Source organism: Salminus brasiliensis, chromosome 13 (assembly GCF_030463535.1).
Source record: "Salminus brasiliensis chromosome 13, fSalBra1.hap2, whole genome shotgun sequence".
Lineage (NCBI taxonomy): Eukaryota > Metazoa > Chordata > Actinopteri > Characiformes > Bryconidae > Salminus > Salminus brasiliensis.
Genome location: NC_132890.1, coordinates 9,031,967 through 9,046,282, shown reverse-complemented (window position 1 = coordinate 9,046,282; position 14,316 = coordinate 9,031,967). Strand labels below are relative to the sequence as shown.

Sequence of the window (14,316 nt, the reverse complement as noted above, 5' to 3'; positions counted from 1 at the left end):
TACACTGCTGGGGAGTTTTGGGGTAGCTGCTGGGTTCCTGATTATGTTACAGTAATACGCCAGCCAATGCGTTCATAATCAGCATTAATGAACTGCACCTAAACATGTCAGTCAGCATAATTAACAGCACCTGAGGAAGCTGATTAGAGCAGTTGGTTAAACAGCTTTACTACAGGCCTCAGTGAGGAGTCACAATTGACAGGAAAGGGTGAGCACTACCTACTATTAAGTGAAACCTGTTGATGAGAGACCTAGGGCCCTATTTTAGCCATCTTGATTTAGGGTGTGTCAGTGTGTCTTTGCTATCGTAACAACAGGAAAAGTAAATCTTGCACAGCTCAAAACTCGCAAAAGGCATGTACTAAGTCTCTGAATCATGGGTGTGTTTTAGGCATGATGTGCAATAAACCAATCAGCGTGTCACTTGCCATTGTCTTTAAGAGCAAGGTGCGGCCTGACTTTGGTGGATTGCTTTTTGAATGATAGATAGATAGATAGATAGATAGATAGATAAGTAGGTAGATAGGTAGATAGGTAGATAGATTGATAGATAGATAGATAGATAGATAGATCGATAGATAGATAGATAGATAGATAGATAGATAGATAGATAGATAGATAGATAGATCACTTTATTTATCCCACGGGGAAAGTCAGTTTTTACAGCAGCAAAATCAAACAAGAGAGCAGCATAATAAAGGCACTTAAAATAGTAGTAAGAAGTGGCAAATAGGAAACAATAAACCTGACTATAAATACAGCTATATTAATAAATACAGCTATAATATACATAATATAACCCAATTATATAAATAAGAAGTACTAGAAAAGTGATTGCAGTGCAGTAATTACATTGATATAATGTAATATACAGAATGAATTATGTGTAATGTAACAGTGCAGTAACCACATTAATATAATGTAGTGATGTAATGGTGAATGGTGCAAATCGGGGGTGTACGCGTGGTGGGCACGCACCTGTGTTGACAATTCACTGCCAAGATAGCAACGAACGTCTGACTGTTGATGTCTGCCTAGGTTGTTTTCAGTCAGTGGTGCTCCTGTGTTTTCCGCTGACAAGAAAGCAACACGCCAGAAATCTACCTGAACACACCTCATTACGAGACCACCATGCCCATCAGCGTAGATAAACTCGCAAGCAGCGTTTGCTGTTTAAAGGACGCAGACAGAAGGCATGAAAACAGACGCCTCGATGTCCGCGAGGTGTAAGATAGCAAAAAGCATTGCGGCGCGCTTTGTACAGGGTTAAGATGGGGCCCTTATAGTTTAGCTAGTGTTAGCATGCTAGAAAGGTATAATGGTCATTTTCTGGGTGGGTTACTGGTATTTGTAGTCTTTTTTAATGTAGCCTATTTGTAACTGAAATGTAAATGGTTTCTAAGTATACTGTATTAACACAATTATTAATTGATTTGTAAGTAATCTGAAGTTTAAATTATACAGTTTACTACTTACTATTATGTAAAACTACTTGAAATTAGTTTATTTTTAAGTAAAACACTTTTATGAGCTGGATTTTTCTGAGCTTGCTAGGAAGTTATCATGTTTGTCCTGCTGGAGGGTCGCTGGCAGCTGAAGCCCTTGTTAAATTTGTCTATAAGTTTATTGTAGAAAATGAAATGAAGTGTAGTAATTTACTAATATTAGCATTAAGCATTCCAGTGGATATTTAGCTAAACTAGCTAGCTTGTAAACACTCCAAGGCTTATTACACACTAAGGTGTTTTACTTAGTAGCTACAGGGACGTCTGTACAAACTGGTGGGGCTATTCTCTGGTAATTGACGTTTGTAATAACACTTTTTTAGGCTTTTTAAGGGGTTAAACTCAACAAAATGGGTTATATTAGACTTTAAACACTTCTCTTAATGCGTATAGCATTACTTTGGGCACAGATGTTGTTTCTAGCTGAATTTCTATTTGTTTTTAGGTTTAATGTCTATTAAATGTTTGAAAAAATGCCTTTAATAACTGTATTTATCTTGTTTTTACGGGTTAGAACAAACTGTAACAATAACAAGCAGAAGCATAAATGTTAATACATTTATTTGAATTCATTTTTAATTAATTTTTAAACATTAGCACACCATTTAGTTTTAAATTGAGATGTGCCTCTGGTAGGCATCCTGTTAGAATAAGCATTTAATTTTATGAAGAAAAGAACAATAAAATAATAAAAAAATAATGAAAATCAAGCCAACAAAAGATTTGACTAACCTACTGTTGGGTCCAGGATGGGGGCTCAATATGACCCATTCTACTGGTATATGTACCTTAACTAGCGTTGGTGGCTTAATTCAGCTCCAGCACTGTTCTACACGCCTAGAAAAGGCAGAAAGGTACTGAAATGTGGTTCTTTGGCTTATCCCACTGGACCTATGTTAAAATAACCATACACCAGAGCCTTTCCATGGCCTTTCCAGGACCATTTCACCAGGCAAGGAAGGACCTAGAGGCCAATTCAGCACCAGAGATTTTAGCCCCTGAACGGCTTAGTGCAGCTTGGAGGAGGGCAGGGTGAGATTAGTGGCCATAAAGTGCCGTAAACCTATTAACTCCATACTTGTGTGCAGCTCTGGCGCTAATACGAGAACATTAGGTATTACCCGTTCTTTGCATTGTCGTTATTTTCCACGAAGGCGCTCATTACAGCAGGTAAAGGTGCTGAGGCTCATTGTGAGGCTCGGCTTGGCTCGGCTCTGTTTCCAGCCCTCCATTAGGTCACCTCCCTCTGGCGCTATGGGACGTCCCTCTGCTAACTAGCCTGCCCTGCTGTTACTCCTCCACAACTTCTACAAGTTTTCCCACCGAGAGTACTGCCGCTCACAAAGCCCAGGCTGAGAGATTAACTGTGCCGCTCCTCGCCATGGACCGGGACTGACAGCTTCAGCCTGACTGACTGAGGGTTCGAGCAGGAGCAATGGCGCCATTCGGACGACACTTTCTGAAAGCTCGCCTGAAAAACAGGTAACCAACCAACTGTTCCTCACCTTTTCTACTGATTTCCAGCTCTTGGGGTAGGGGGTAGGGGGTAGGGGGGGGGGGGGGGGGGGGGGGGGGGGTTACAGCTTTTACGGGTCTCAGACACAGAAGTGAAATGTAGGCTGAATGGAAACGAGCCTTTTTCTTGTGTGAAACACACCACGACTTTTAAGAAGTCTTCTTATTGATAGCCGATGGGAATGTATGCCATGGCTGGAGCTGCTGGAGCTGAGCGAATCGTGTAGCCAACACAAAGGGGAAATGCCTTTGCTATTGTAACCAGAGAAGCTGCGTACAGTGCAGTGTTGTTCAACTGTATGGCGCCCAGGCTCGAGTTACCAAGGTGCTGTTGTTCAGCTCACATGGATGCAGGTGCTTGGTGTGTGTGTGTGTGTGTGTGTGTGTGTGTGTGTGTGTGTAGAGAGAGAGAGAGAGTTTCCTTATCTAAATGAATACAGATATAATCTAATAAAACCACCCTTGAGTGTTTCCCAGCCTCCTGCTCTAATCCGCAGCGCATCCTGGGGTGATAGAAGCAGCAGCAGCCCCCTTTTCCTAAGATCTCAGCAGTGCTTTGAGAAACTGGGCCTTGCTGGCGTGTTGCAGAGCAGAGCCTACACTGTTATTACGGCTTGATCTCTTTAAAATACAAAGAGTCAGCTTGGTTCTTGGGTGGAGGGATCCTGTCATCGACACCCATATAATTGCCTTTGCAATTTCCTTAAGTGGCTTGGTTAACTTTTGATGTCCCAGTGGCTCCAGGTGGGCCAGAGGATTGCTGTCTTCAGTCCCAGTGTTTATGGTGTTTATAGTGGCGTAGATAAAAGTGCTATCCATAGCCTCAGAATTAGATTATTAAATTCATTAAAGCCACTAGATTAATTAAAATGAAATATATCACACGTTTTGGGGGTGATGTGTGTTGAGAGGAAGAACACAGTTTTTATCCAATAGGCCGTGTGTTTAGATTCATCTTCATTCACTGAGTCACTAACGCTGGTTAAGTTACATGTACCAGTACAATGGGTCATATTGAGCCCCCCATCTTCAACCGTACTTGGACCCAGCAGTAGGTTAGTCAACTCTTTTGTTGGCTTGATTGATAAAAAACACAGTCTTTATCCATTAGACTGTCCATTAGTGTGTTTAGATTATATTATGGACACTTCTCCTAAATATGGATTAGGCTACTAACTAAATTGCTGTGTCAATAAGGAACCTGCATTGGGAATTCTTATTAATGAAGGATTTGGCTTAATATATAATGTCAGAAAGTTTGTAGACACCTGCTCACCCACTGTTTCTTCTGCAATCAAAAATGGCACTTTTTTATTTTCCAATACTGATACAGATATGAAAAGTTTTTTTTTTTTCTACCAAGCTTTAAAATATGAAATATTATAGGATTCATTATTAGTGGTAGTAATATTAGAAGTCTTCACACTGGATTTTGGAACTTTGCTTAAGATTTGATTGCACTCAGTTCTGATAAAACCCATTCCTGATCACATACAGCACTCCAGTTCATCCCAATGGTTCTGGAGGGAGGTCCATCAATCCAGATCCAAATAGCGTCCCGTAGCCCATTGCTGGGAGCCTTTTTACCCCTCTAGCTGATACTCAGGCATTGTGCTTGTTGACCGTAGGCTCATGTATGGCTCCTTTAGAGGGACCCGTTGTATTGCCAATGCTTTTCTATGGAGATATTCTATCCTTTCAGAATGTGCTACAAGGCTGCACACATTGAATCAGCCACTCCAACGAACATCTCTTAAAGCATCTAGTTGTATGGACGTTTGCCATCCTATCCAGAGACTCTCTAAGAACGTGTTTTGCTTTTTTATGCTACAGTGTGACTGGCTTTAAAGCATCGCAGACTGTAATTATCTGGAGTGTTCAGATGGAACACTAACTCCTATCGTCTGCTATTTCATGTGGTGCGTGAAGGCTGTCTCCTGCTTGGTGGATCGTTTTATTCATCAACGTGTTTGCTTTATGAATGCTATGAATACGTTCAGGAATGGTCCCAAAAAAAAAAAAAGGCTTTGAAGTAAATCGTTGCTTCGCCACGCACGGTTATTATGCATGATGTATTATAAATCTCTTCTGCCATCAGTGTGTCAGTCATGTGACAGTGAGTATTAGTGGTTATTTAATAATAGCAGGATGATGCACTTTGTTATGACAGATTATAACAATTACAATGATACATGTTGTTATGACAGTTAAATTACTTATGTGGTATTAGGCAATTAAAATCATAGCCATTTACAGAGCATTGATCACTGCTGTTTGAGTCTAGACGCCATGCTGTACCGAGTTCTTAGCCGAGCTACTCACAGCAAAAATCCCCAGTGTAATTAATGAACTTAGCGTTCATTGGTGTTTAGCTCGGATAAAGAACTCAAGTGTCCATTCAGTGATGCTGTTGTTAATTCAACACTACAGGTGTGAGGATTTTGTGGGTTTTTTTTTTTAGAGGAAGGATGAGACTGTTTTGTCTTCCCAGAGATGCCTATCTGGCAAAGAGGTCTTGGACTGGATCAACAAGCCACGATGTTTATTCCTCTAAAGCCCTCATCCTCTTTAGATAAGATGCAGGAAATTCAGGAAAATTGTTTCTTGTTGATGTCCTCCTAGTCAAAACTGCCTGCTGAATTCTCCCACATATTTTTTTACAGTTTAGCTAAAGTCATCGACAAATGTTTATTTATAGTCCACATGGAATATTCAGTATTAAGCATTGATAAATTAAGGAACAAAATCATAGATAATGCAGAATTATTTTTGCAATAAACAGTAAAACTATATTATTAGTATTAGCTTTACTTTAGAGCCTTACTTTACTTCCCTGCTGGTAAAATAACAACATTGTAATTACTAACTAGACTAGCTTGTAATATTACTCATTTATTAATCATTTATTATGAAAACTACATGAAAACATGTAACACTGCTAACATACTGTTTTCCACATGTTTGGTTGGTTGGAATCCAAAATATCCAAATATCTGACATGTTGGTGACCTTCTTCTGGATAAGCTCTCTCAGTTTACCCCAGTCAACCAGAAAGCAGATCTCCTCCACCAGATTGAAATCTATGTTACCATCTTTCCCAGTGGCGTTCAAAGTCATAGTTAATTACTTGATGTTTGTATATCCTTTAATTAAGTGCAATCTCTTCTGTTGTATATATTGTTTTTGACCTACCCATAGATTAGAATGTTTGTGCAGAAGGAGTGGTTAAACAAAGGCAAAGCTATAAACAAGCATGTAAAATACATGTAAAACAGAAGAACCAAAAAGAACCATATTTATTATTTAATTTCATCTACGCTTAAGTTTTTACCCGGTGTAATTGTAATAGATATTCTTGTTGCTAATCAAATATAGTGAAACACTGTGAAACATTGTGAAACAATATTTTCAGCAAATCCTTATAAGCAAGTAATAATTTCATAACATAAACATATTTTTAAAAAATTTAAATCATCAGTGTGGCCTGTACCAAGCCTGAGGCATGTTACCAACCATAATTAGGAGCTGTCAGCTGAATCAAATTTCCAAGCTTTGGAAATTAGACCCTTCAAACAGTCATGAAACAGGGGCTCCTCTAAGCAACTGTCAAAAGATCTGAAAATTGAAGTAATCTGTGCCCACAAAGAAATAAGAGATTTTGAATCTAAGGAGATGAGATTTTCTAAAAAGATTTAAGCTTGCGGTTTCTTTAGTGTGGAATATTTTTAAGAGGCAGCGGTTCAGAAGAACTGTGGAGGTCAAGATGAGATCTGAAAGACCAAGAAAGTTCTAATGTAGAAGTACAAGTATGCTGGTACGAAAGACACATTTAAACCCCCCCATGTGACTGCCAAGATCCCCCATGGCCCTCAGGTTCAGCTGAGTCAAGAGGGTGGTGCACTATTCCACTGTGCAGCATTGCTTGCACAAACATAATAATAATAATCGTCATGAAAAAAAAGACATAAGTAGGACCTCAAATGTTGAGGTAACATCTAAAGAAGCCAGATGAGTTTTGGAATCTAGTGCTGTGGACTAGTGAAGCCATGGAGTGAATCTATCATGCTTTGGGATTTGTGTTGTGTTGTGGCACTGGCAGTATTGCACAGGTGGAGGAAAGGATGGATTACCAGTTAATACCATCCAATCCTGGATACCAAGGGCAAATCATGTTAAAAGGCTGAAGCTAAAAGGAGGATGGGTAAGAGGTTAATTATCCAAAAATACAACAAAACACTGTGGACTGTCTAAGGAGACACAAGCTGACTTTTTTGGAATGGCCTTGACAGTCCCCTGACCTAGTTTGGACCGTGCCATTAGAATACAAAGAGTTGAAGAGGAGAGAACGGGAGAGAACTTTGAGGTGGAGTTCAGGTGGTTTCTGCCTGTGGTGGGAAGCCGGCCCCCTCACCTCCCAGATCAGAGAGATGATAGAGTTGAAAGGGAGAAGACAGGGTGGTGAAGGTTGCAAAGACTTGTTAAAGACTTGTCGAAGACACGTGAACAATGTAGAGATGGTGTTTATAGGACGTTAGATTGGGAGGAGGGGCTTCAGGCATGTTCCTCCTCCCAAAATCTTGCTATTTCAAAACAACAGAAAAGGTGTGGGTTGACCTTAAACAAGCTGTGACGCAAAACCACCCAAGAATATCTCAGACTGGGGGCTTGTCTTCTCCAAGAAGTCCATCTGTCTCCCACAGGTTGCTCAGGATTGTTCAGTGTGGCATATAAATGCTGTTTGTTCTTTCTGCTCCTTGGCCAAGCACAATGTCGTCTCTGGAGGAGGACAGAGTTGCTCTGTATCACTCTTTAGTGTCTGTCTCTAATGGTCACCGGCCTGTTGGTGTTTGCTTAGTGAGAAGGGAATCACAATGTACCGTTTTCTTCACCTTCGCTGAATTTATCAGGGCACAACAGGAATAGATTAGCCTAATCTGCATTCCACAACACAACCCTAGTTTCTACATACCGGTATTCCCACGAGCGCAATGGGTTTTTCCACCCAGGTGCTTTCATGATATGATATGTACTGTGTATTTATGTATGTAAATGGGAATGTTTTGTTTTTAAAATATTCCCTATATGTCCAAATGTTTGTGGACACTTGTCCACAGCTTGTCCAGTCCCTGTAGTTAAGTACTGCCAATAGAATAGGACTCTCTGATGCAGCGGATAACCATGAACCTACTGGCACCATGCCTAATGCCAGGTGTGGGCTAGAGGGGTGTAAAGCCCCCCAGCATTGAGCTGTGGATTATTGGAATTGTGTTCTGTGGAGTGATGGATGGTGTACCAACCGATACTTTTGGAATGAGTTGGGGAGTTAAGGATGATGAGGTGGAGTGGTGATCATCTAACATCCTGACCTCACTAACTTCACAGCAATGTCCCTCCAGAATCTAGTACTAAGTAGGGCTGGGCGATATGGTGAAAACATATCACAATATTTAAAGACTTTTTTTGCGGACTATAAACATCAGCAGTGACAGATTACTATTCAGATACTCGCCTGTACTGAGTACAGTGATTTTTATTCAACATCTGCTGCACTTCATCTAATTAAACCAGTCTAATTACACTGTCTGAAATGACACCTGAAGCTGATCCATGTTTATTAAGCAATAACAGTATCCTTAATATGCTTAGAAAAGCATGTTATCACAATAAAACAATTTACCACGATACAATAAAAAAAATCATCATATTGCCCAGCTCTAGTAGTAAACCGTCATCCCTGGATTATACTCTTCATTTGAAAGGAAATGAATGAGCAGGTGTCCCAATACTTTTGTTCATGTATACAATGCAGGGTTCATATTGTCTCCCAAACCCCATACTGAGAAATGTTACATTAACATGCATTGTGTAACTGTTTGTCCACACGACATTGTTCCTAAACCTCAGCTTTAAATCCCCCTTTTTGTTTTGATATTAGCATGGAAATGGAATTCCGCTTTTTCCATGGCCTCACTGTGTATAAACTTGGTGGCAGGAAATGTGTAACAGGATGCTGCCGGTGTCCCCTGATTTTCACACAAGACAAACACAGGTGTTTCCACCCACCCATCTGTTAAATTTCCTGCACAGATCAGGGTTTGAAAAAGTTAAATAGACCTCCAGCATTTTTGAAGAATAAACTACAACCCTCTGTTAGATATCATTCAGTCCAGTGCATGCTTTACTGTGGACATAGTCATAGCTAAGGAATGATAGTCTGGTTACTTTATAGCGTAGTACCCTATAGTATTTTCTGCGAGTGTTGCAGTGTCTGTTCACAAGCTATCATTAACTGCAGGGGGTGGGTGGGGGGTGAGGCTCACTCCCAGTATGATGTCAGTTAAATGACAGCATTTTGCCAACTTTACCACACGTGCCTTAACAGGATTACTGGGGATTATGAGTAGTAGCTCATGCAGTTTATTATCATAATACAAGCATGTTTGACGTTGCCATGTTGTATTTAAAAGCTTGACATTTAACTCGACTATCTAATCATAAAGACTGCCTTACTCATGCGATAACATGGCAATAGCAGTGCTGAGTGGGTTGTTGGGACACTGTTTTCACTGCGTCTGTCTATGAATTCATCTGTCTGGCATGTTTGTAATTAGTGTTGTGATAGAGTTGTGCTAAATGTTGATATTGTGATACGCAAAAATGCTTTTCTAAGCATCTCGAGGATACTGTTAGTACTTAAAGAACACTGATCAGCTGTAAGTTTCATTACCAACAGTGTAATTAGTCTACATTCATTTAATTGGATGAAGTGCAGCAGATGTTGAATAGAAATCACCGTATTCAGTCTGGGAGAGTGTCTGAATAGTAGCCTTTACCAATCTGTTACTGCTACTGATGTATGTAGTCTGTGATTACATGTATCGTGATAAATATTATGTATCGTGATGTAGTATATGGTATTTTTACCATATCGCCCAGCCCTATTTGTGATAAAAATGTTGGGTTTCACTATCCCCAATAACCTAACCACTGCAGAAACACTGGCTGTGACCAAAGTGGCTCCCCACTCCCTCAGTATTGGGCTATTTAGTTATGGCGCTGTTTAGTTTGCTAAGTAGCGCTAAAATCGGACACTTTCTTATCATCAACATGCGTCAGCAATGGTCACATCAACAAACACATAAATCAATTTAGTAAAAGCATGGGGAAAATATCTGAACATATTCATAGTATCTAGTGACCTGAAACCATCACTTGCTTATATGGGTTTTGTTCCACTGTCTGTTGCTTAGTAACAAAGCAATTCACAATGCATTTTGGTCCACATTCAGCTCATGAGTACTTTTTGGGAGATGGTAGTGCTCTCAAAATCACACTTAAATTCCACTTTACTACCTGATTGTATTCAGTTGTGCCCTAAAAGGTAAATAAGGCTCCATTGCCGGTCACAGCCATTGTGGGCTTTGAAGCAGTCTGCAAACATCAGGACTTCTCAACATTTTCTCAAATGCTGTCACAAACTGCCACAATAGGTCTGATGAGGCAGCCAGACTGTGCATTTCATTAGGCTGTGTAACACAGCCTCTTTGTATAGAGGTGATATGTCAAGTTGTTTGCAGCTCAGGTATTTACTTGGTTCAAATGAGCTCTCAGGGTCTTCTAACCATTAACCAAGCACTTGCAGTTTTGCATACGTATTGCATTCCACTGGGGTCTTTTATCAAGGGCTCACACAATATACCACTTGTGTTTTTTTTTCTCAGCACAGAGACCTAGATACTGTTCTGCTGGACTGTAAATCTGTAAAGGCCAGATCAACAAACAGTTGTACAGGGCACAGTGGGCAGGGGTTTCATGTGGGGGAGCAAAAGAGGGAAGGAATTGCTGGGTAGAGTATGGCTTCTGATGTTTTGCAATGCCGTATTTTCCATTTTTCATAAAGTTAACATTATTTCCTCTTAGTCCTCTTATATCACAAACGGGCTAGGGGAAACATTATGTGAAACACTAATGGCTAAATAAAAGCCCATTAAAGAAAACGCGCTGTCCTTTGAAAGGCTTTCAAAGTTACACACCAGTGCCCTAGATGATGTTCTGAAATAACTGGTTCCAATGTCCTATTAGTGAGTTGATAAATCTGTCAGTACAATAAAATATGCTATAAAAAGGCTGACCATTTCTTTCCCATGACAAAATCCAGGCATATCCATGACCTGAATTAGTTTCTATTTGTCTTGGCCAAGTTTGCAGAGCTGTTTTTGACTGTCTCACAGGCTCTCTCGGTGAACATGTCGGTGGTTATAACTGAGGATGTTTGTATTCAAGCAATTCCCTCATCTGTTTCCTTGTAGATAATGAATTCCTTCTAAAAATGCCTCAGCTATATTAATAAACATGCTCTTTTCCCCCAGGTCAAAGGATGCAGAGGAGACACCAGGGAAGGAAATCCAAGTGCTGGTGTGCCAAGAAGAGAAAATTGTCTCTGGTGTCACCAAGCATACGACTTGCGCCGATGTGGTTCAGGCTTTACTGGAAGATCACAAGGCTGTTCCGGAAAGCAAGAGGCTCCTGCATGGAGAGGCGAAAGAGTTCTGCTTGTTGGAGCGATGGAAGGGCTTTGAGAGGGCTTTGCCCCCTCTCACTCGTATCCTGCGGCTGTGGAATGCATGGGGCGAAGAGAGACCCTTTATCCAGTTTGTCTTGGTGAAGGCCAGTGACTTTGTGCCCTCCTCCACCGGTGCCAAGAGGGCAACAAAGGTTCGGGGGGTCAAATCCAAGAGATGGGAGCAGGGTCCGGCACAGTATGCGAAGACCCTTCCCGTGGAGCGTCAGAAGCGCATGGTGAAGAAGGCCTTCCGCAAACTGGAGAAGATGCAGAAAGGAGGGACGTCAGAGGGCTCAGAGGAAATTGACAAAATGGTGAAGATGATCATCACACAGGACCACACCATCCGGCAGCAGATCCACCAGATACGTGAACTGGACCTGGAGATTCAGCAGATGGAACAGCAACTAAAGGACAGTTCCTTGCCTGACACAGAGGAGTCCAGTGGCCATTTGCTCTCCTTGTCCATGTTCCAGTGCGAGGACCAACTGCAGGAGTATCTTTATACCAGCGATGGGGTCGAACAACTGGATCTACAGGTGCGCCAGCATCAAGAACTCATAGATGAGCTGTCCAAAGACATCGACCTAGAGCTGATAAGAACCCTTCGGACAGTAGACTTTGACGAGTTGGAAGGTGCAGCAGCTGCAGGTCCTGCACTGGACCTGCACTCCATCGCCTCTCTGTCATCTGCAGAAGTTCTAGAGTTGGATGGTTTGCGCGATGAGCTGGACCTGAGCATGAGAGCAGGACTCTCCCTACATGCTCAAACCCAGGATATGGAGAAGCAGCTGCAGCACAATGGTTTGATGTTGCAGTCCAGAAACCAGGAGTACCAGCATCTCATTGCCCAGTTGAGCTCACTGCAGCTAGGGGACTGCTCTGAGGACTCTCTGAAAAGTCCTGTCAGGGCTAGCATCTCTCAGCAAACAGTGGGGAAGCTCAGGCAGACCCTTTCTCCTACTGATGTTACAGATACAGACTCAGACACTGGCATAAGTTCCACTCATAGTCAGGACTCACTGTCTCCCTGTGTGGAAAGACCACCACCCCTAGATACTGATGTCTAAACTGAACTAAATTGGACCAAATGTGTAACTCATTGTTTCAGGCAGCTTGATCAAAAGATTTTGAGTTAATGTTGATTTGAATAGCTGGACATTGATCTTCAAGCTATTAACGACGTAAAAACCTTTCAAAGTTGTTAAAGCTTTTAAACACCAGTTTGTAAGATGAAGCAGTGGAGTGATCTATGTTCTTTGCTGTTCCTTACTAGTGCTGTTTAACAAAGTGTGCAGCGTCAGATATCAACATTGCATCTCTCAGAAATTTAATTCTGTAAAATCACCACATACTTCAATAGCTTAACCACTTCCATCAATAATATGTTATTTCTGATATGCTGATATTTATTAGTTTATTCTAAGAAGAAGAGAATGACCCCAGGACCCTATGTAAATGTAATCCCATCTGAATAGACCACTGAATTCATGCATCATTCTGTAGTCCTTTATGTAGTCCATTATGACCATATTTGGCACTCTGGAGTCCTTATTTTCCAGACCCAATACTGTTCACACAAGACTGTTACTTTACATTGAATGTACGTATTTAAGGCCATTGAGATACCTTTTAAAATGCTAATCAGCGACTGAATAATTGTTTTATATTAAAACATACCACAGGTTTGTAGAACTGATTTAGATCTACCTGTTTCTCTGAAATGCCTCTGAAATGTGCAGATCATTTTTTCTATGGTAGGTTAGCCTATTTGATAAGCTATGATATGAACTACTAATCATATCCACACCTACATTCCTAGAAATGAAGGTGCTACAAGGTTTTCGTGAACTGCAGACCACGTTTACTGTAGGCTGAGGCATGGAAGGTGGAACTTGGAAATGATCGTTTTGAGAAGGTGAGGGGTGAGGAGCGGTTTTATGGGGCGGGTAACAGTGGAGAGGAGGAGATCTTGCCGTGGTCCTTCTCCCAAACCTTTTAAAGGCTTGAAGAACCTTCTCTTGATGTTACTCTATTACAAATGTGGTTCTTTCTGAAATTAAAAGTGGTTCTTCTGTGGCATCACTCAGAGAACTAACACTCTGTAGCACCTTCATTTTGCAGAGTGTAGGAGATTTTATAAGAGTGATTTTTAATTAGAACTTAATTTATTTATTATACACTATGACTTTAATATAAAATGACCCACTATGCCACGGTTTCAGAACGATACTCTGACATGGATGATCATACTAAATGTTTGTACATGTAAAATTTCCATTTGCGCTTCATGGAGTTTTTTGTATGATATTTTCCCAATAAAACATCCCAGCCACGCTGCGTCAAACTTTTTCATAATTGGGCACTTGTAACTACAGTGTATCGCCACAGTCTGTTGCTCTTAGTCACACCTGAAGCATAAAATAAAGAAATAAAGCATCACTTAGACCTGGGTAGCAGTCTGACTTAGGCACAGTGATGAGGTAAGCGAGGAATTCAAATGGAGGAAAAAAAACCCTTTGTACACCTCTTCAGTCGGGGCCAGTAAACAGACATTTGAGCTCCTTCACACAAAGTAATTGCCTCGTTTTCTTCCTCTCCGAATGTGCGGCGGGCCAAGGCAACCCCATTAAAGCTGCTGTCTCATTGCTATATAATGCAGTCCTCCTCCCCTGCTGACCACGTGAAGGGTCACAACATGGCACTCAGTTTACATGCGGCATGACTAATCAC

General features: G+C 41.1%; 1 protein-coding gene across 1 annotated transcript; it reads left to right on the top strand.

Moving 5' to 3' along the window:
• Positions 1-2,831: 2,831 nt before the first annotated feature.
• On the top strand, positions 2,832-13,918 carry rassf9 (Ras association domain family member 9). Its single transcript, XM_072695363.1, has 2 exons — positions 2,832-2,987; positions 11,390-13,918. Exons 1-2 carry the CDS (start codon positions 2,941-2,943, stop codon positions 12,651-12,653), a joined length of 1,311 nt encoding a protein of 436 aa, XP_072551464.1. The 5' UTR covers positions 2,832-2,940; the 3' UTR covers positions 12,654-13,918.
• The last annotated feature ends 398 nt before the right edge of the window (positions 13,919-14,316 follow it).